The sequence below is a fragment of the Eschrichtius robustus genome, chromosome 7 (assembly GCF_028021215.1).
Source record: "Eschrichtius robustus isolate mEscRob2 chromosome 7, mEscRob2.pri, whole genome shotgun sequence".
Taxonomy (NCBI): domain Eukaryota; kingdom Metazoa; phylum Chordata; class Mammalia; order Artiodactyla; family Eschrichtiidae; genus Eschrichtius; species Eschrichtius robustus.
This window is the reverse complement of record NC_090830.1, coordinates 6,131,923-6,154,705: the sequence shown is the minus strand read 5'-3', so window position 1 is coordinate 6,154,705 and position 22,783 is coordinate 6,131,923. Positions and strand designations below refer to the sequence as shown.

Here is a 22,783-nt window from a genome sequence, read left to right as displayed (position 1 = left end):
AAATTGAAAACTGGAAAACAATAGAGAAAATCAACGAAAGAAAAAGCTGGTTCCTCAAAAAAAAAAAAAAAAAATCCATAGAACTGGTAAACCTCTAACAAGACCAACAAATCTAAAAATAGATACAAATCATCAATGTGATTAAAGAAACAGGGAATATCACTATAGCTCATTTAGCCATTAAAATGATAATAAGGGAATACTGTGAACAACTTTATAAGCACAAATTCAACAACTTAGAAAAAAATGGATCAATTTCTTAAAAACTACAAACTTCCAAAACTCAACCAAGATGAAATAGACATCTAAATAGTCCTAAAATCATTAAAAAAAATTGAATTTGTCCTTTAAAAATCCCCTTAAAAAAGAAAACTACAGACCCAGATGATTTCACTGGAGAATTCTACAAAAAATTTAAAGAAAACTTTATATCAATTATACACATTCTTGTCCAGAAAACAGAACACTTCCCACCTCATTTTATGAGATCTGTATTATCCTGATATCAATATCACATCAAGACAGTACAAAAATAAAACTATAGACAAGTATTTCTCATGAACTTAGATGCAAAAATCCTTAACAAAATACTAGCAAACTGAATCCAATGATGTATAAAAAGAATTATACACCATAACCAAGTGGAGTTTATTCTAGGTATGCAAGCCTGGTTCAAATCAAAAATCGATCAGTGTAATCCACCATATCAACAGCTTAAAGAAGAAAAGTCATATGATCATATCTGTTGATTCAGAAAAAGCAGTTGATCAAATCCAACAACTATTCATGATTAAAAAAACTCTCAGAAAACTAGGAATAGAGGGGAACTGCCTCATCTTGATTAAAATTATCTACAAAAATCCTACATTTAACATTACAGTTAGTGTTGAAGGACTGAATGCTTTCCCCCTAAAATCAGGAACAAGGCAAGGGTATCATTCACCATGCTTATTCAACATAATACTGGAAGTATCAATACTAGATGGTACAATAAGGCATACATACAGACACACAAGCAATAAAAGGCATACAGTTTTGGGGGAAAAAAAAGAAATAAAGTTATCCCTGTTTGCAAATGACATTGTATGTTGTAGATTGTCTATGTAGAAAATCCCAAGGATCTACAAAAATCTTTGAGAATTAATAAGCAAATACAGGGACTTCCCTGGCAGTCCAGTGGCTAAGCCTCTGCACTTCCACTGCAGGGGGCACAGGTTCGATCCCTGGTCAGGGAACTAAGATCCCACATGCCATGGGGCAACTAAGCCTGTGCACCACAACTACTGAGCCCACACACCACAACTAGAGAGAAGCCCGCGTGCCACAAGGAAGAGCCTGTGCACTGCAGTGAAAGATCCCATGTGCTGCAACTAAGTCTCGACACAGCCAAAAATAAATAAATATTAAACAAACAAAAAAAAAGATCACGGGATACAAAAACCTATCACATTTCCATATACTAACAAGGAACATGTGGAAACTGAACTGAAAAACACAATAGCATTTACAATTACTCCATGGAAAATGAAATATTTAGGTGTAAACATAACAAATCCAGCAACTTATCCTGAAAATTACAAAATTTTAATTAAAAAAACCAAAGAAGATCAAAATAAATGGAAAGACATACCATGTTAATAGATTAGAAGGCTGAACACAGGGAAAGTGGTTGCTGACCAAGTACCAGGAATTAGGACTGAAACAAGCATCTTGACTTATGATTTTGTTATCTGTTCTCTCCTTCAGGTGGGACAAGGAAGAAGAGTTAAGGAGTCTCTAGAGCTGGTGGAGGGATTTGGGTGGAGTGAGCCGTAAGCAGCTGCTGCACTGCTCAAACCTGAAAGTAAATGTGTCTCGCTGGTGCGGAGATACTTTCTGCATGCCTCACTGATCCCTCATCCTCCGTCTACCCTAACCTCAGCTGCTTCAAACTGGGGCCGAGGTCTCCCTGTCCCTAAGGGGATCAAAGGCCCTATAGATATATCTGAATATGCTGGGAGACTTCAGGCAAGAAAGGGTCTTATGCTTTTACAGCTGTATTAGACACAGGCAGCCTAGTCACCATCCTACCTGGTCCCTTGGGGGAAAGAGGCACTGGACGCAGGTGGCAGAAGGTGCCATGGAATATGGGGCAGAGCTGTGGTTTCATGTGAGGCGGCATAAAGAAAAAGCCCCTGAGCCCAGCACTCCCCGGATGCTGGGAGGTGCACAGGGGAGGAGATAAGCCCTGGCATATGCACCAAAGAGAAAAATTAAGCCTCCTCAAGTGCTTCAGCCATCTCCTCAACCTAGCATTCAATACTCTCCAACCCTCAAGCTTCTTCTTCAAACTCCCAACCAAGAGGTAGCAAGATCTGGAAGCTGCTAAAGCCTGTGACATGTAGATATCAAGCTCCTGTAGAAAAAAACCCACCTGAGTTCAACTGAGGCACTTCGAAGAAAAAATGTAAAAGTGACTTTGTGGGTGGGGCCAGTTGGACTGATTCGATGTACATTTTTACTATTATTTTTGCACTTGAATTATAGTAGGATATCATAAGCTGTAATTCCCTGTCTCATACGTACCAGAGGGCATTATCCCATGGGTGAAGAGCTGTGGCTAGAGAAGAATGTTAGTGGGACCAACTCGCCTGCGACTAGCCGCCAGTGATTGGGTCATGATTTAGCATGAGTTCCCATCACCTTATTGCATTCTTTGGAAATTGGAGACAGAACAAGTCTCTGACACTGATAACTTTGCCTATTGGGGCCTCTGGTGAAGGGATTGATATTCCTTATGGTTTTGGACTTGAGGTTTTGGCGTGGCTACTACAGGTATTACCCTGTTACTGAGCTGTGTGTCAAAACTGAATGCCTGATCCTTAGAGACCTGGTGATTCTCCAGCCTCATATGTCCATTTTGGGGATGAGTAAGCTTGAAGTCCATGACTGATAAGGTGGGAAGGGACCGAAAAAAACCCTCGTTTGTCACATGGACATGTATACTGGAAAATGCAGCTGCATCTCAGCTTTATGTAAGTTGCAGCTACCCCTGTGGAGGAAATACTATCTCCCCCTGTGCTGCCTCAGACAAAACCGAAGTCACTAGCTCTTCAGGGCTCTCATTCCACAGATGGTTCTCTGACTGCTTGGGCCCGGTTTACTAATGCTCCAGCTAGACTGAAACTCAGCAGTGTCCACTGGCAGCCTCAAAGCCAGCTTAACCAGCTATGCAGACCGAAGGGCTTACGGTTGCTCATACTGTGGGCCGAAAATAGACTTTTTTTTTTTTTTTTTTTTTTTACTATTACAGAGTAAAGAAAACGCTTTTTGGGGCCATGAAATTGGAAATAAATTGTGGGTGATGATGGAACTGTTTGAATCACTCATGTAAATGCCCACAAGAAGAGCTCGCTCTCTGACAAAACCAACTGGATCGGCCCACAGCACCCAGGTTGCGACAATCGTTGCCTGGATTCATCGCCTTTCTGAACATGGCAACGTGTCCACCTCCACAGACTGGGCACAAAGGAAAAGGCTGTTTCTGATGCAGAAGCTACTGCTGCATGCCACACTTGTGACTCCTGCCAAAAGATGACTCACTTGTCTCTCGGTGCTGAGCCCACGTCGCATGGAGCATGGCCTCCCTGCCCACTCCTGGCAGATGCCTACTTCAACATTTGACCTCTTCTGGGGCTATCTGGAACCTTACCACTGTTGACATTTTTTCAGGTTATTGATCAACTGACTCCAGCCACATGAATCCATTTCATGTAATTGGCTTTCTGGACTATTTCCAGTTTGACAATCTGCACCTTTTTATGGCAAAAGGTACTCAACACAGACTGGTAATCTGACTTTATCTCCCTCATCTCTTATTGACTCACACAGTAAGTATGGTAGGTTGGTCCTCTTGGCCACTTGTTGGATAATGATCAAGGTGAAAGGAGTAGGGAATCCTAGGAGACTATGTAGACCTATTTTGAAAATTCAGGATTCTGACCTGACCACTCTGGGCACAATGTCTTGTTATTTCTCCTGCTAGCAACCCCAGGCCAGCCTGGTTGGCACGTCCTCTTAGTGACAGCCTGGCCAAAATGAAGCCTAGAGAGTTCAAACCTAATTCTGTTAACTTCTATGAAAATGCTTTTGTCCATCTTTCATTTAAACTTTCTGTATGAAAGGTCAAGATGCAAGTAGAGGATGACTGGGGAAAAAAGTGTTTATAGCTACCAGAATAAGACACATAGATTTCATGGCAGTGGAGGAAGAGCAAAATCTCAGGCACCTGGGGAGGGAATATCTTAGATCCTATGAGGTGCAGGGTTGGGAGAGCCATTAATGATCTTTCATTAATCCTTCAGAACTGAACTAAGAGCCTTCTTTGAGAAAAAAGAAAAAAAGAAAAGAAAATTCCTTGGTGCAACTACCCCAAACTGTTGAAAGCGCCTTATGTTTGAACTGAATGCTTGAGCTTGCCAGCTTCCACCTCACAGCTCTGAGTACAAGTCAGCAGGTGATGGCCCATCTCCTAAAACTCCATGTAAAACACTTGTTAACGCTTATGAATGTTATCCCTATCTCAGTTCTTAGCGATTCCACTGAGTGGATGAATGCCATCCAGCTGGTGGTGTGAATAAACAAGACAGAGTGAACTTGTCTGCTTCACCTGAGAGCAGTGAACAGACTGCTCTCAGGTGATCCTCCTAAAAACAAGGACTGAACTCAACTCTGATCCTAAGCCCACACTGGAGGCACTGTCAATCAGTGCAGTCTGATTGATATATGTCCCACCTGGGGAGGTCCCAAAAATTGTAAACAAAAGTTGTTTCCAAGGCATCATGTAAGCCCTCTGGGTTTTACTTCCTCTGTGGAGATAAGCATTGGCTTGCCTCCCTCCTCAAAATACGGTGACTTGCGCCTTAGAGGTAGTTATAAGATACCTTCAAGTGTTTGAGAAAATACCTCCAGTAGATCATGTAGGTCTCGGATGACTGTGGAGAACCAAGTTACCTTTGATTATTTGGGTGAGATTCTCAGAGGGTTAACTGGCTCATTACTCTTGCGTACAATATGGGCAGTATTACCTACAATGGGAATAATTCTGCTACAAAATATGAAATAATCAATGACACCAGTTTGGACTTGGAAGGCATTCACGTTAGCCTCATTACTGAACAGGGTTATTATGAATGACAGACTCATCCCAGACCTCCTTGCAGACCAAGGTAGTGTCTGTGTGACTGCTAACACATCCTGGGTTAATGCCTTGGGCCAACTATAAAGTTCAATACAGAATCCTTCCTTCGAACCTGGTTTGAAGGTAGACCCTGAGGGCTCATGAGATTTGTGAAGGTGGTTAGAATCATGACCTTTGGGAGTATGGTTGAGGTCAATACTACAGATTGTCCTCATCTTGCTGCTTGGAGTCCCATTGACAATAATCTTAATTACGTGTTCATGAGAAACACTGAACAGATTTGGTCCCAGCTAGTATTGGCCAGATTAATAAGAGTGAAATTCACATGGGAAAATGCACCAGGGTCTAAAACTCTGAAGAAACAAGGGGTAGACTTTAGGGGAGGCAGTTCTCCATGAATATCACATTTCTGCATGGTCTGGATCCTCTGAGCAAAGGCATTTACAACCAATTAAAAATGTCTGTTTAAGGAGAAATTTCAGGATTGTAAGGCTTAGTAACACCCCCCTCCCTGGAGAAAATCCACGGTAATAAGGAAAAAGACTTCTCCTTCCCCTCCCAGAGAAGATGTGCATACATTCCAGAGCAAAGACACTTCCCCTGCACCCCCGAAAGACACGAGTTGTCCTATACAAAATCAGTTTCTAATTTCAGTATTTCTCCCTTGTAATGCACTACGTTGCATATATAGGCACCAACTGGCCTTCACTGTGTTGCCCCATGGGAACTGGAGTTCAGGGAAACAGTGCTATGAAGTTACTCTGGCTCCCAGCAAAGGCAGGGAGTAGTAAACTGCCTTTATCTCTGACCCAGAGACCTTGAGTTTTCTGTGTGTGTGTGTGTGTGTGTAAGTGTGTATCTGCAATTTTACCCTTCTTGCAGCTAATATGTTAGCCTGTCACAGTTTTACATATATGGCAGGCTAACTTGTTAGCTTGCAAGTAAGATGAAAATCTCAGATCCTTCACAGTTTGTGGATTAATAGTTAATGTCCACCAAAGGCCACCTGCTATAAAAGGCACTCAATCAGGTGGAAAAAATAGTATGCTCTGTGGATGTCTGCAAGCCTCTTTCCCCATCTACCACAGTGATTGTGGCCTCAGTAAGCCCATGAATAAAGTGGCCATGGTGGCAGGGAGAGACACTATACATGGGCTCAACAACATGGACTTCCCCGTACCAAGGCTGACTTGGCTAATGCTACTGCTAAGTGCCTAATCAGTCATCAACAACAGACATCAACACTAACTCCTGATGTGGCACCATTATCTGGGAGGACCAGCAAGCTAACTCCTGGCAGGTTGATTATATTTGACCTCTTCCATTATGGAGGGGGCAGAGATTCATTCTTACTGGAATAGATACACATTCTGGATATGGATTTGCCTTCCCTACCTGTAATGCTTCTGTCAGCACCACCCCTTGTAGTCTCAAAGAATGTCTTATCAACCTCATAGTATTCCCCATAGCATTGCATCTGGTCAAGAAACTCATTTCACAGCAAAGGCTCATGCCCATGGAATTAACTGGTCTTAAAACATACTCTATTACCCAGAAGGAGCTGGCCTAACTTGAAAGGTGGAATGGCTTACTAAAGACTCAATTATGTTGCCAATTGGAAGACAATATCCTGAGAGGATAGATAGTGTCTTCAGGAATGTAGCATATGCTTTTAAGTAAGCATAAGCCACTGCCCCTTTCCCCATGGTTGCTAGGCTCCCAGCAGCCATGGAGCATTCTTGGTACTACCAAATCAATGAGAGAGTTTTTAATATACCTTCACACGCCTAGTCCACAAGATTTTGGGGCCTCAGGGGTCTTAGAAACTCAGAGAATCCTCAAGCCTGAGGAGACTCTAGGCCTCAGGGCCCATACAAGTTTTCCCCCTTAAAGCAAATGTAGTAGGAGCAGCAGGGCCAAGGTGGTGCCATTCTTGATTCACATGCATATATTTACAAATATTCTCAACAATAGTGTTTTTAATTATGTCTTGGCTCATGTTGAATATAGTTGTGATGGTCACCCACACAATGTTATGAGCCTCTCCCTTAGGATAGCAGGTTACTATGGCCCTAAGGGTTCATCCTGGAGGTCACCAAGTTGACCTACTTGAGCACAAGACAGCAACCTGGGTTTCAAGAACAATCCAGGACCTTATCCTTTCTCTCTTTACCCCTATTCTAGGCTCAATATATTTGAAAAATTCAAAAATACATACATACAGGGACTTCCCTGGTGGCACAGTGGTTAAGAATCTGCCTGCCAGTGCAGGGGACATGGGTTCGAGCCCTGGTCCAGGAAGATCCCACGTGCCGCAGAGCAACTAAGCCCGTGCACCACAACTACTGAGCCTGTGCTCTAGAGCCCGTGAGCCACAACTACTGAGCCCACGTGCCACAACTACTGAAGCCCACGTGCCTAGAGCCCGTGCTCTGCAACAAGAGAAGCCACGGCAATTAGAAGCCCGTGAACCACAACGAAGAGTAGCCCCTGCTCGCTGCAACTAGAGAAAGCCAATGCACAGTGACAAAGACCCAATGCAGCCAAAAATAAATAAATAAATAAATAAATACATTTATAAAAAATATATATATATATATATACATTCAAAATTTTTCCGTAACAACACTTCCACACAGAAGAAATGCTCATAAATCTGGAAGTAACTAAATTAAAGTTCTAGTTGAAGGCAGGAAGAGGAGAGTCAATTAGCCTAATTTGTCAAGATCTCTTGGGCTGCGTCATGACACTTGTTTATTTGGGCCTGTGAGATAATGGAAAATATATTTTGGTCTCTGCCCCCAGTTCCTGGCACAGGGCTCCTAAAACACTTGAAAATTCCTAAGTGATAAGAACACCAGAAGCATTTCTCTTCTAATATTTCGTCTTTGACCCTGGTTCCTGACACGGTGCTTCTGAAACTCTGAGAATTTCCTGGGTGATATTTCCTTTTGTTCTGATGAGGCGACTCTGTGTTGGTTCCTCCATGGGCTCCTCAATGGGTGTAAAATCAGTAACCCAACCTTCCAAATTAAGACATTTAAAAGGCAAGAGCAAAATAAACTTGAAGCAAGTAGAAAGAACTGATAATAAAAGATTAGAGCACAAATTAATAAAACAGAATAGAAAAATCATAGAGAAAATCCATGAAACAAAAAGCCAGTTCTTTGAAAAGATCAATAAAACTGAGAAACCCTTAGCTAGATAGATGGGGGGATGAGGGGAGGAGGGAGGAAGCGAGAGACGGGAGACTCAGATTACTAGAATCAGAAATAAAAAAGAGGAATTTACTATCCACCTTACAGAAACAAATAAAAAAAGATTATAAGAAATACTATGAACAATTGTATGCCAGTAAATTAGGTATCTTACTACAAATGGAAAAATTCCTAGAAAGACACAAAGGATCCAAACTGACTGAAGAATAAATGGACAATCTGAACAGACCTACGACATGTAAAGAGATCAAGTCACTAATCAATAATTACCAGCAAGAAAAGCCTAGGCCCAGGTGGTTTCACTATGAATTCTACCAAACATTTATAGAAGACTCAATAACAATTCTTCACAAACACTTCCAAAAAAATAGAAGAGGATGGTACATTTCCCTACTCATTCTGTGAGGTCAGTATTATGCTGAAAACAAGACCAAAAGCATGACAAAAAATAAAAATAAAAACAAGAGACAAGTATCTCCTATGAATATAGGCACAATAATCCCCAACAAAAGAATAGCAAACTAAATCTTACATAACATACAAAAAAATTATAAATCATGAGGAAATTTTCCCCAGGAATGCAAGGTTGGTTTAACATTTAATAATCTATGTCATATATCATATCCATAATATAAAAATAAAAACCACATGACCATCTCAGCAGACAGAGAAAAAGCACTTGACAAAATTCAACACCCTTTTATAATAAAAGCTCTCAACAAGTTAGGAATAAAAGGAAACTTCCTCAACCTGGTAAAGAGCATCTATGTAAACCTACAGCTAATACCATACTTAATGATGAAACACTGGATGCTTTCCCCCAGGATCAATAATAATTCAAGGATGCCAATTATTTCCACTTTTATTCAACTGTGTACTAGAGCAGTGGTCCCCAACCTTTTTGGCACCAGGAACCGGTTTCATGGAAGACAAATTTTCCACAGACGGTGGGGGGGTGGGGAGGGATGGTTCAGGCGGTAATGCGAGTGATGGGGAGCAGCAGATGAAGCTTTGCTCGCTCACGCACCGCTCACCTCCTGCTGTGCAGCCCAGTTCCTAACAGGCCGTGGACCAGTACCAGTCTGTGGCCTGGGGCTTGGGGACCCCTATACTAGAGGCTTTAGCCAGGGCAATTAGGCAAGAAAAATAAATAAAAATCATACAGATCAGAAAGGAAGAAGTAGGAATTCCTTGGCGGTCCAGTGGTTAGGACTTAGCACTCTCACTGCTAGGGCCCCAGATTTGATCCCCGGTAGGGGAACTAAAATCCCATAAGCCAAGGGGTGTGGTCAAAAAAAAATAAAGAAAAGAGAGGAAAAGAAAGGAAGAAGTAAATCTCTATTTGCAGATGACATTATCCTGTATATATAAAATCCTAAAGAATCCTTGAGTTCAACCAGGTGCCAGGATAATAGGTCAATATAAAAAAATCAATTCTATTTCTATACACTTGTAATGAACAATCTAAAAACAAAATTAAAGAAACAATAGTACTTAACAATAGTACCAAAAGAATAGAATACTTAGGGATAACTTTAACAAAAGAATTACAAAACTTGCACTTAAAAACTGCAAGACACCGATCAAAGGAAACAAAAATCTAATTAAATGAAAAAAAACTATTCTATTTTATTTTTTTGGCCACGGAGCATGTGGGATCTTAGTTCCCGACCAGGGATTGAAAATGTGACCCCTGCAGTGGAAGTGTGGAGTCTTAACCACTGGACCACCAGGGAAGTTCCAAAAAAACCCAAAGTTTTAGATCACAGGTCTTAGTATTGTTAAGATGTCAATACTCCCCAAATTACTCTACAGATTTGATGCAATTCCTATCATAATCCCAGCTGGCTTCTTCATAAAAATTGACAATTGATTCTAAAATTTATAAAGATTAACAAGGGACATAGAACAGCCGTAACAATCTCGAAGAAGAAAACAAGTTGGAAGACTCACACTTATGAATTTTAAAACTTACTGTAGAGAAGCAGCATCAAGACAGTGCAGTATGGACATAAGTATAGAAATACAGATCAACAGAATAGAATTAAGAGTCCAGAAATAAACTCATACATCTGTGGGCAACTGATTTTTGGCAAGTGTGCCAAGAATATTCAATAGGGAAAGAATAATTTCTTTAAAAAATGGTGCTGGCTGTTGGTAGGAATGTAAATTGAAACAGCCACTATGGAAGACAGTATGGAGGTTCCTTAAAAAACTAAAAATAGAACTACCATACGACCCAGCAATCCCACTACTGGGTATATACCCTGAGGAAACCATAATTCAAAAAGAGTCATGTACCACAATGTTCACTGCAGCACTATTTACAATAGCTAGGACATGGAAGCAGCCTACGTGTCCATCGACAGATGAATGGATAAAGAAGATGTGGCACATATATACAATGGAATATTACTCAGCCATGAAAAGAAACAAAATTGAGTTATTTGTAGTGAGGTGGATGGACTTAGAGTCTGTCATACAGAGTGAAGTAAGTCAGAAAGAGAAAAACAAATACCATATGCTGACACATATATATGGAATCTAAAAAATATATATGGTTCTGAAGATGCTAGGGGAAGGATGGGAATAAAGATGTAGACGTAGAGAATGGATGTGAGGACACGGGGAGGGGGAAAGGTAAGCTGCGACGAAGTGAGAGAGTGGCATTGACATATATACACTACCAAATGTAAAATAGATAGCTAGTGGGAAGCAGCTGCATAGCACAGGGAGATCAGCTCCGTGCTTTGTGACCACCTAGAGGGGTGGGGTAGGGAGGGTGGGAGGGAGAGGCAAGAGGGAGGGGATATGGAGATATATGTATAAGTATAGCTGATTCACTTTGTTATACAGCAGAAACTAACACAACATTGTAAAGCAATTATACTCCAATAAAGTTAAAAAAAAATGGTGCTAGTACAACCAGATAGCCACTTACAAATGAATAAAGTTAAACCATTATTTCATACTATAGGAAAAGGTTAACTCAAAACAGATCAAAGACCTAAATGTAAGAGCTAAAAGTATAAAATTCTTAGAAGAAAACATAGGGGTATATCTGCATGACCTTAGATTTGGCAATGAATTCTTAGATATGACACCAAAAGTACAAGCAACAAAGCAAAATATAAACTGTACTTCATTGAAATGCAAAACTTTTGTGCTTGAAAGGACAGTATCAAGAGAGTGAAAAGACAACCCACAGGACAGGATTACAAGGACTTCCCTGGTCGTCCAGTGGTAAAGAATCCACCTTACAATGCAGAGGATGCGGGTTTGATCCCTGGTAAGGGAACTAAGATCCCACATGCCGCGGGGCAACTAAGCCCGCGTGCCACAACTACTGAGCTCGCACGCCAACTAGAGAGCCTGCGTGCCACAACTAGAGAGAGAAAACCCGCCACGACAACTAGAGAGAAGCCTGCGTACCACAATGAAAAATCCCACGTCCTGCAACTAAGACCCAACACAGCCAATAAATAAATATTTGCCTTGATCAGTTTTAAAAAAAAAGAATTGGATTACATACTTGCAAATCATATATCTGATAAGACACTTGCATCTAGACTACACCAAAAACTTTTACATCTCAATACTAAAAGGACAATAAAATAACACAATTTTAAAACGGGCAACTGATCTGAATAGAAATTTCTCCTGAGAAGATATACAAATGGCCTATAAACTTATGTAAAGAGGCTTATCCTCATTATTCATCAGGGAAATGCAAATCAAGACTACAGTGCAGTTGTAGTTCATACACACTAGGCTGACTAGAATAAAAAATCAGATAAAAGCAAGTCTGTGTAGGGGAGTTCCCAAGTGGTCTAGTGGTTAGGATTTGGCACTTTCACTGCCGTGGCCTGGGTTCAATCCCTGGTCGGGGAACTGAGCTCCTGTAAGCCACGTGGCATGGCCAAAAAAAATAGTGTGTGTAAGGATGTGGAAAAATAGGAACCATCATACACTTCTGGTGAGGATGAAAAATTGTGAAGCTACTGTGGAAAAAAGTCTGGAAGTTCTTCAAAATATTAAACATAGAGTTACCATGTGAATCACCAATTTAATTCCTAGGTAAATACCCAAGAGTAACGAAAACATGTCCAAGCAAAAGTTATACATGAATGTTTATAGCAACATTATTCACAATATCTAAAAAGTGGAAACAATCCAATGTCCATCACCTGATGAAGGGATAAAGAAAATGTGGTACAAAACAAAAATATTCTATACAAGGGAATATTATTCAGTCATAAAAAAGAATGAAGTATTAATACGTGCTAAAACATGGAAGAACTTTTTTTTATAAATTTATTTCATTTATTTATATTTGGCAGCATTGGGTCTTCGTTGCTGCACGCAGGCTTTCTCTAGTTGCAGTGAGCGGGGGCTACGTTGTGGTGCGTGGGCTTCTCATTGCGGTGGCTTTTCTTGTTGCGAAGCACAGGCTCTAGGTGTGCCGGCTTCAGTAGTTGTGGTGCACGTTCTCAGTAGTTGTGGCTTGTGGGCTTTAGAGCACAGGCTCAGTAGGTGTGGTGCACAGGCTTAGCTGCTCCGCAGCATGTGGGATCTTCCTGGACCAAGCCTCGAACCCGTGTCCTCTGCACTGGCAGGCAGACTCTTAACCACTGTGCCACCAGGGAAGCCCATGGAAGAACTTTGAAAAACATTATGTAAAGTGAAAGAAATCAGTCACAAGAAGTCACATATTGTTTGATTCCATTTATATGGAGACAACAGTAGATTAGTAGTTGCATGGCATTGGGGAGATGAAGGTATAGGGGGATGATAGCTAAAGCGTATGGGGTTTCTTTTGAGTTGATGAAAGTGCTCTAAAACTGACTGTGGTGATGATCACTCTTATCTGTGCATACACTGAAAACGACTGAATGAGTGAGTTGTATGTTATACGAATTGTATCTCAATAAAACTGTTATTTCTTAAAAATGATAAGAATACTTTAAGAGGATCCAAAAGCTAACCTATGATAGCTCTCAATGCCCAAACACAGAACAATTTGAGCAACATAATAACATAATAGTATTGGATGAAATTAAAAGAGTGAGGGAAAAGGAACTGACCTAAAAAAAAAAGGGAGCAACAACATGAATGAATCTTAAATGAATTTTGCTAAGCCAAACCCAGGAGATACATATAATTCCATTTGACATTCTGAAAAGGGTAAAATTATAGAACAGAAGACAGATCAGAGAGTGCCAATGGTTGAGTGCCAATGGTTGAGTGAGAAGGTGGGTTGAATAACCATAGTTGGGAATAAAATAAATATCCATACTGATATAAATAAATGATGTAATAAATAAATGCTGGAAATGAAAGTTTTCCCTTACAGGGGATCCCCAATTAATAAATATAGAAGAAAGAGGTGAAATATAAAATCACCAATTGGAACACCACAGTAATAACTGTTGCAGGCAAGATCCACCAACGAAAGCTAAAATTAGTGGCCAAAACTCTAAGTAGGAATAGTATATTTGCATAGTCTTAAAGGTTCTCCCCCCAAATTTACTACTAAATGTGGTGATTTAAAAATATGACCCTAAATTTGAGATGGAGCTTATTTCCGCTCCCACTGAGTGCACTGGACTTAGTAACCCACCTCTAAGCATAGATTGGAAAGGGAAAAATCCTAAAGATATAGTGGAGAAACCTGTCAAACACCACCTTCACCAAGTAACCAAGGTTAATATAAGTTGTGTTGATACCATGTGTCCCCTCATATATAGGTAGGACACATCCTCTCTGTGGTATTCTTTCTAAAAATTTATAACCTCAGTCCGATCAGGAGAAAACATCAGACAAACTCAAAGTCAGGGACATCCTTCATAATATCTGACCACTATTCTTCAAACATCTGAAGGTAATGAAAGACAAGGAAAGACCACGAAACTATTGCAGATGGGATGAGACCAAACAGACTTGATGATTAAATGTACTGTGGTATCCTGGATTGAATCCTGGATCAGTAAAAGCACATTACTGGAAAAACTGATGAACTGTGAATAAACTCTGTAGTTTAGTTGATACAATTGTACCCGTATCACTTTCTTAGTTTTGGTAAATGTACCATGGTTATGTAAAATCTTAACAATTAGCGGGACTTCCCTGGTGGTCCAGTGGTTAAAAATACGCCTTCCAGTGTAGGGGACTTGGGTTTGATCCCTGGTGGGGGAACTGAGATCCCACATGCCACAGGGCAACTGAGCCCGCGTGTGTGGGCAACTAGAGAAATCCTCACGCTGCAACGAAGGTCCCATGTGCCGCAACTAAGACCTGATGCAGACAAATAAAAATAAATAAATAAATGTTAACAATTAGGTGAAACTGGGTGAAGAGTATACGGGAACTATCTTTGCAACTCTTCTGTAAATCTGAAGTTATTAAAAAAAAAGTTAAATGACATTGATCAAAAAGAGTTAACTACATATTCTTTTATGAAAAGTTCATCATAAAATAATACACCCATATGATCATACTGTGCTAAAAATGTCTTGAGGATGCCCACATAAGAGAATGTATATTTGGTTCCAGGTAAAGCATTTCTGAGAGATGATAAAGTGCTTTCTTCTTAAGTTTAAGTTTCTTACACAGGAACAGTTTTTATTATTAATACTGAATTGCTAGGTTGCTTTTTTTCTCATTCCGGAGAATAACTAGGCTGCTCACAGATATTATTTTAGTTTACACAGATTTATTGTCTAAATTATAGAAGATAAATTTATCAAAACTAAAATAACATCTGTCCACGTTCATAAAGGAAATTCATGTACCACTTTGCTTCTCTTGGTTTGTGTCTAGTCGAAAACGCACACTGCTTTGACATACATCTCTGGGACACGGACAGAATCCAGGGTCCGGGTAGCAGGAGTGAATATATCAGATAGTAATCTCTCAATTCAGTCAACAAGGCAGAAACTCTCCAGCTGATTTCTAAAGGAGTGGGCACGGTGTATACTGGGCAAGGTAATCTTAAGAAACGTACTGAACATTTATGTGCCAGACGCCATCCTAAGTGCTTTTACAATGTAAACACCCTTAACCTTCATAAATACCGTTAGCTAGGTACTGTACTATTAGCTTACTTTCGTACAATGTGGGAGTGAGGTATTGCTTCTAAAGGTAGAGCCACTTTTCCAACCCAAGCTGCCAGGAGCCAACTTCCAGCACGCCGCCACCGCGCCACGCCGCTCCCTTCCTCTGCGCATGTGCATCCCCGCCTTCTCCTCCCGGCTCGTCCTTCCCCGGCTTCCAGCCCCTCGTGGGAAACAATCCCTGGCCTCCAGGTCCACGCGGCGAGGGAGCTGCGGGTGAGCTCCAGAGGGTGGGGGCGAGGGCCGAGGGGACCCCGCGCGGCTCGGGGAGCCGGCGGAGGCAGTGGTGCCGGGTGGTAGGTTGGAGCCCCGCGAACATCGGCAGGACCCCAGGAGTCTACGGCGCCTGCAGAATTGAAGGGACTGCAGGCGGCGGCGCCTCTGCCTGGAGAGGCCGGAGTCCCGCGCGGGAACGCGGACTCTCGGGCTCGCTCAGTCCTCAGCTGTTAAGCCCTTGAGCTGAGCGGGCGGCGCCGTCGTGTGGCCGCGGGTGGGGAGTACGCGTGCGTGACGTATGCGCTAGGCCCGCGGGGAGGGAGCGGGGTTGTCAAGGGGAGAGCGCGTGCGTGACGTGTGATCTAGGCCTGCTGGGAGGGGCGAGGAATGCGGGGAAGAGCGAGTGCGCGTGCGCGACATGTGTGTGCGCTTCACGTAGTGACGTGTGCGTGTGCGTCGCTTGTGCGCTGGGATTACGGGGCGCCGGGAGGCTGTGGGAGAGAATGACTGCCCCAGGAAGGGGCTCGGAAATACATGAATTTCCTGGACCAAATAGCCGCTGGGAGATTTGTCTTGCTTAGCTGTAAAATGCGGATCTCTAGAGTGCTTGCCGCATTTTTTGTGTTGTTTTGAGCTCTCACGTTTTGTTAGCTGCTGTTGTATTTAATTGTTTTGTATGTAATGCAGGCGGCTGGAGCTTGGATGAGTCTCTAGGGCCTCCGTTCCTCAGTTAATTCGTTTGTGAAATGGGATTGGAGGGGGCTGGACCAGCTAGCCTCCAAGGCCTTTTCCTGGCTCTAACATCACCCAGATCCCAAGTTATTATTTATTATGTATTCATTTGTTATTTGTTATGTATAATTATGACACGGTATCCTGAAGCCATCGAAGGCTGTGTGACGGTGGAAGGTCTGAGACAAATTTAAGAAGAGAGAGGTGAGCTGGAGCTGAGATGGGTGGGCACACAGGCTGCACAGGAAATGTCACCTGTTTGGAGAGTTTGTGAAGGCATGGTCGGGGTTGAAAGGCTCACCAGCCATAGCTTAGGAAATTCTGTCATTATCTGTCCCTAACACCTCCTCCTCCCCTCATTCTCCAGTCACTCTTTCCTGAGGTGAGCTGCCCTCAATGTCCCATTTTTCATGGCATCTAGAGAAATGCTAAGGTTCCTGCTCCCCCGGCCGGATAGACGCGCAGGATGGTAGTGCAGGCAGGTCCTTTTTGAGTTATCTGTTGCTTACTTGAAAAATGAAAAAAAAAAAAAAAAAAAAATTGAGCCTGAGAAGGTGAGTGGGTCAGGTCATGCAATTTGTTAGTTGTAGAATCGAGGTTGAAAGTCAGGTCTGCAGATTCGTGGGCCACTGCTCATTTTGTGACTGTTAGGTCAAAGTTAGTTTTTTATTAAAAGATCCTTCTGAAAATTGTAAGCAGGTGAGAACATTTAAAAAAAAATAATGAATCTTGCCTTAAACACTCCCATCCCTTTTTTCAGAGGTTTCTTGGGTTATCTGACCTCATAGGATTAATGGTGTTAGCAGATAACCAGATAAACAATATGGTTTGAGGTGTTTTTCTCCCCTTACAACATCAGTTTTGGCAAATCCATAGTGTTCCCTCCTTTAGATTATTGTTCAATGTTAAACTCATCTTCTCATGTTTTTAATTTTTCTGTGTCACAGAACCTAAATTGGTAATAAATCAATAAGAAACAAATGTTTACATTCACTCAGTGAAAAGTATCATGTCTAAGCTCAACATAAATCGGAGCCACACATGGACAAGTAAGTATCTTGTGTGTGGAGCTGTGTAGGCAGGTGAATCCAGGAACTACAAGGCAGGCCAAGTTCTTACTTCCTTCTTCCTTCTCCCTCAGCTCTCCCTCCTCCACTAAGAGTGAAAAATGAACAAATCCCAGGTGAGTTTTTTTTTTTGTTTATTGCCATTTTGTCTTAAAATGCGTTTTCTAAAGTTTCTAAAGGTTTATAAAACCTTATGTCAGCTCATTTGTATTTCTAGCTTGAGTATCAGGTAGTCCTGGCTTTTGTTTCTGCATTTCCATTTCCCTTTCAACCTAATACATGCAGTCTTGCTTCTTCACCACCACTCACCTGAATCAGTTCTGGAAAAGACCACCAAATTGTAATCAAATCCAGTTTTTGTCTGTCTTACTTGACCCTTTTGCCGCATTTGGTACTATTATCCATAGTCTCTTTGTTTTGAAAGTCTCTGTTGTTGTCTATGACACTACCCTCCTAGCTCTCATTTTCCTAACTTCTGCCCCTCATGAAGTTGGCTTTGCCTTTTGCCCCAACATTGCTTATCCCTGGGTTTATTGCTTATCCCCTGCTTATCTATCCTTAGCCAACTGCCCTTCCCAGTATACCTATTTTTCCTGACTGTTTTTGTCCTTTTTAAAAAAATGAAATAATTAAAAATTGTTAGTGTATTAACATGGTTAAAAAAAAAGTAAGTGATACAAAAAAAGTAAGTAAAGGGACTTCCCTGGTGGTCCAGTGGTTAAGACTCTGTGTTTCCACTGCGGGGGGATGTGGGTTCGATCCCTGGTCGGGGAGCTGAGATCCGCATGCTGCTTGGCGCGGCTAAAACATTAAAAAAATAAAAAATAAAATAATAAAAATTCACACCCCATCCTTTCTGTACCTGACGCTTCCTCCAGGTAGGGTGAGATTTATTTCTCATCTAAACTGTGACATTTTCACTGAGAGTGAAAGAGGTTTTATTAACAATTATGCTGAGACAGCTGGCATATATTGGGACAGTCCCAGACAAACTGCAGTGTATTGTCACCCTACTATAGGTATACATTATTTCTATTTCTTTTTTTTTTTAAATTATTTATTTATTTATTTATTTATTTCTGGCTGTGTTGGGTCTTCATTTCTGTGCGAGGGCTTTCTCCAGATGTGGCAAGCGGGGCCCACTCTTCATCGCGGTGCGCTGGCCTCTCACTGTCGCGGCCTCTCTTGTTGCGGAGCACAGGCTCCACACGCGCAGGCTCAGTAGTTGTGGCTCACGGGCCTAGTTGCTCTGCGGCATGTGGGATCTTCCCAGACCAGGGCTCGAACCCGTGTCCCCTGCATCGGCAGGCAGACTCTCAACCACTGCGCCACCAGGGAAGCCCCTATTTCTATTTCTTGTTTGTCCTCCCAGTGTTTCTTTATTCAGTTGAAAGAAAATATGTGCTCCCGGCCTTTATTTAAAAGGGAATCTATTATTAGGGCTTCTTAAATTTAGATGCATCTGTACATCCCTGGCAACGTGTTAAAATGCAGATTTTGATTTAGTAGATCTGGGTGGGGCCCTGGAGTCTGCATTTTTAATCAGCTCCCAGATGGAGTTGATTCTGCTGCTCAGGGAAGCACACTGAGTAGTGAGTATATACACTATTTCCCATTCTTCTTCTTCTTCTTCTTCTTCTTCTTTTTTTTTCTCCTTTTTTCACTTCTTTTTTCAGCCTGTTCCAGGGATCTTTCTGTAACAGAACATCTTTCTTTGTTAACAATCACATGGTAATTCAATTGAGAATGTTCCATAGTTTATTAAACTAGTTATTAACTATTTCCAACCTTTTGCTACTACAAACCATGTTTTAATGAATAGCCTTGTACATGTAGGTTTATTCTATCAGATAAATTCCCAGAAGTGAGATTGCCAGGTCAGAGGGTTGAATACAATTGATAAACTTGATCCTTTTGGTGGGATTATAGATGGTATCATTTTGTATTTCCATTGGTACTGCATGAGAGTGCTTTTTCTCCATAGCTTCTCCCATAGAAATATGTGGTTCACTTTTGGATTTTGGCAACTGATAGGTAAAAATTAGTATTTTATGTAGTTTACATCTGTAATTATCTTAACTATGAGAGAGGTTGAAGATTTTTTTCATGCATCTAAAAGCTGTCTTGTTTTTATATTTCTGTGAACTATCTGTTCGTATCTTTTGCCCACTTTGCTCTTAGGTTTCTGGCTTTTTTCTTTTTTTCAATGTCTGGTTAGCTCTTTGTATATTAGGGATACTAATGCTTGTCTTTTATATGAGTTATTTTCTGGTATATCATTTGTCTTTTGATGATTGTTCATGGTTTTTTTTCCCCATGCAGGTATTCTGCTTCAGGATACCACATTTCACTTAGTCATCATGTTTCCTTAGGCTCCACTTGGCTGTGACAGTTTCTCAGACTTTCTTTGTTTTTGATGACCTTGTCGGTTTTGAGGAGTACAAGACAGGTGTTTTGTAGAATGTCCCTCACTTGGGAATTGGCTGCTGTTTTTCTCGTGATTATATTGGGGTAATTGTTTTCTTGGAGAAAGACCACAGAGGTAGAGTGCCATTTGGTAACATCTTATCAGGGTAAATGCTCTCCACGTGACTTTTCACTTTTCAACAGATGATGAATCACTTTTGATCACGTGGCTGAGGTCATGTGGTCAACTTTCTCCACTGCAAAGTTATTCTTTTTTCCTCTGTTTTCATACTGTACCCTTTGGAAGAAAGTGGGGAGTTATGCTACACCTCCTTCATAGTGGAGTATCCACATAAATTATTAGGAGTTCTGCACAGGAGATTTGTGTATTTATTAACTCAGTCAGTGTTTAATATCAATATGAACTCACGGCTAGTTATTTTTTACCTTGTTTATAGTCCAGTACTACCTTGTTCATTTTGTTGCTCAAATTGTTTCAGCTTGGTTATTAAATAGAGCACTTTCAGCTGGTTCCTGTGTCCTTCTGATGTACCCCATTATTGTGTTTTTGTTTGAGTACTTCTTCTATACTTTCTGGTAGTAGAAGATATTCCAGGCTCATCTTATATTTCCTGCCCTAGAATTAGCCATTTTTCCCTGAAGAGCTCTGGTTCCTTTTATTGGAGCATGGTATTAGAAACCAAGATTGGGGGGCTGGATTGCTACTGGTTTCTAATTCCTTAGAGACCCTCTCAGCTGACTGAACAAGAAAATATATATGTATACTAACTCACATATATACACATATCTATAAATACTTCAGTATGTAACCGTCTGTGTTTGCATTAAGCTAAGTATTATTTCACACTGATGTCCCCTGCTGTAATCATTATCACATGGAACATTCTAGCCTTCTCTCCTTGTTTGTCTGTAACTCCCAGTCTAGCAATCTGGCTACCACCATCCGCATTTCATTTACTTAATTGTTCAATTCCAGCATACATGTATAAGTGATTTCTGAGTCATTAACCCATGGACTCTTGGTTCCTTCCAGTTTTTGGTCATTATGAATTAAGCTGCTAGAAACATGTAGGTTTTTACATAGACGTACATTTTTAAATAGCTAGGGTGTGAAACTGCTTGATCATATGTTAAGACTGTTTAGCTTTGTAAGAAACTGCCAACCAATTTTACAAAAGTGCTGCATCATTTTACATTCCTACCAACTGTGAATCAGAATTCCTCTTGTTCTGCATCTGGAACTGAAATTGATGTTGTCATTGTTTTGGATTTAACTGTTCCAGTAGATGTGTCATGGTATCTCATTTTTGTTTTAATTTATATTTCCCTAATGACAGATGATATTGAGCATTTGTTCATAAATTTATCTGCTATCCATATGTCTTTGCTTGACATGTTTATTCATATCTTTGGTCCATTTTTCTATTAGGTGATTTGTTTTCTTACTGTTGAGTTTTCAGAGTTCTTTTGCATATTTTGAATGCAACTTCTTTATTAGATATATATGTTGCAAATATTTTCTCCCAGTCTGTAGCTTGTCCTTTCATTTTCTTACAAATGGCTTTTGCAGGGCAAAATATTTTATTTTAAATGAAACCCAACCCACGTATTTTTTAAATGGAATGTGCTTTTTTCTGTTGTATTTAAAAACTCATCACCAAATCCAAGATCACACAGATTTCCTATGTTCTATATTGTCTTCTAGAAATTTAATAGTTTTGCATTTTACTTCTAGGTCTGTGATTCATTTTTAGTTAATATTTGTATAAGGTGTAAGGTCTGTGTCTAGGTTCATTTTTTTGCATAGATGTACAGTTGTCGAAGAATCATTTGTTGGAAGACTACCTTTTCTCCATTTAAATGCCATTGTGCCTTTGTCAAAAATCAGTTGACTATATAAAACAAACCAGCGAATATAACGAAAAAGAAACAGACTCACAGATATAGAGAACAAACTAGTGGTTACCAGTGGAGAGAGGGAAGGGGGAGGGGCAAGATGGGTTAGGGAATTAAGAAGTAGAAACTACTATGTATAAAATAAATAAGCTACAAAGATATACTGTACAACACAGGAAATATAGCCAATATTATATAATAACTATAAATGGAATATAATCTTTACAAATTGTGAATCATTATGTTGTACACGTAAAACTTATATAGTATTGTACATCAGCTATACCTCAAATACAAAAAAAAAAAAAATCAGTTCACTGTATATCAATGGATCTGTTCCTGGGACCTCTGTTCTGTTTCACTGATTTATGTGTCTCTTTCACCAATAACACACTGTCTTGGTTACTTGTAGCTTTATATGTCTTGAAATCAGGTAATGTATATCCTCTTTTTCCTTCTTCCATATTATGTTGGCTATTCTAGGTCCTTTACCTTCCTATATAAATTTTAGAATCATTTTTTCAGTGTCTACAAAATAGCTGGGATTTTTATTTGAATTGCACTGAATTTATAGATTAAGTTGGAAGGAATTGACATCTTAACAATACTGAGTCTTCTGATTGATGAATATGGAATATCTCTCCATTTACTTAGATCTTTGATTTCTTTCATCAGTTTTTGTTTTTCTGCATATCCCTGTAATATATTGTGTTAGATTTATATTTGAATACTTTTTTTTTGGTAGTGGTATTGTAAATGGTATTTTTTTCATTCAAAAATTTGAAATTCCAATTGTTTATTCTGATATGGGAAAACAGTTGACTTTTTAATATTGACCTTGTATCCTATGATGTTGCTATATTTGCTTATTACTTCCAGAATTTTTTTTCTTTTTCTTTTTGTAGATTCTTTGGGACTTTCTACATAGACAATGTT

The 22,783-nt window shown here is 40.4% G+C and overlaps 2 protein-coding genes across 7 annotated transcripts in view; one reads left to right on the top strand and one right to left on the bottom strand.

Moving 5' to 3' along the window:
* The window catches only part of LOC137767002 (zinc finger protein 33B-like), a 57,337-nt gene extending 41,411 nt beyond the window's left edge, over positions 1–15,926 (bottom strand). Inside the window, exon 1 of the mRNA XM_068547523.1 lies at positions 15,501–15,926. Coding sequence (XP_068403624.1) covers positions 15,501–15,629 — 129 coding nt within the window. The 5' untranslated portion in view covers positions 15,630–15,926. The remainder of the gene's footprint in view (positions 1–15,500) is intronic.
* Positions 15,649–22,783, top strand: part of ZNF248 (zinc finger protein 248) — a 57,195-nt gene continuing 50,060 nt past the window's right edge. For 2 of the 6 annotated variants that reach the window (XM_068547542.1, XM_068547541.1), the window contains exons 1-3: positions 15,733–16,661; positions 17,405–17,506; positions 17,599–17,640. In XM_068547542.1, the coding sequence (XP_068403643.1) occupies positions 17,626–17,640 (15 nt within the window). In that variant the 5' untranslated portion in view covers positions 15,733–16,661; positions 17,405–17,506; positions 17,599–17,625. The other 4 variants (XM_068547537.1, XM_068547536.1, XM_068547540.1 and 1 more) reach the window with 4 other exon arrangements.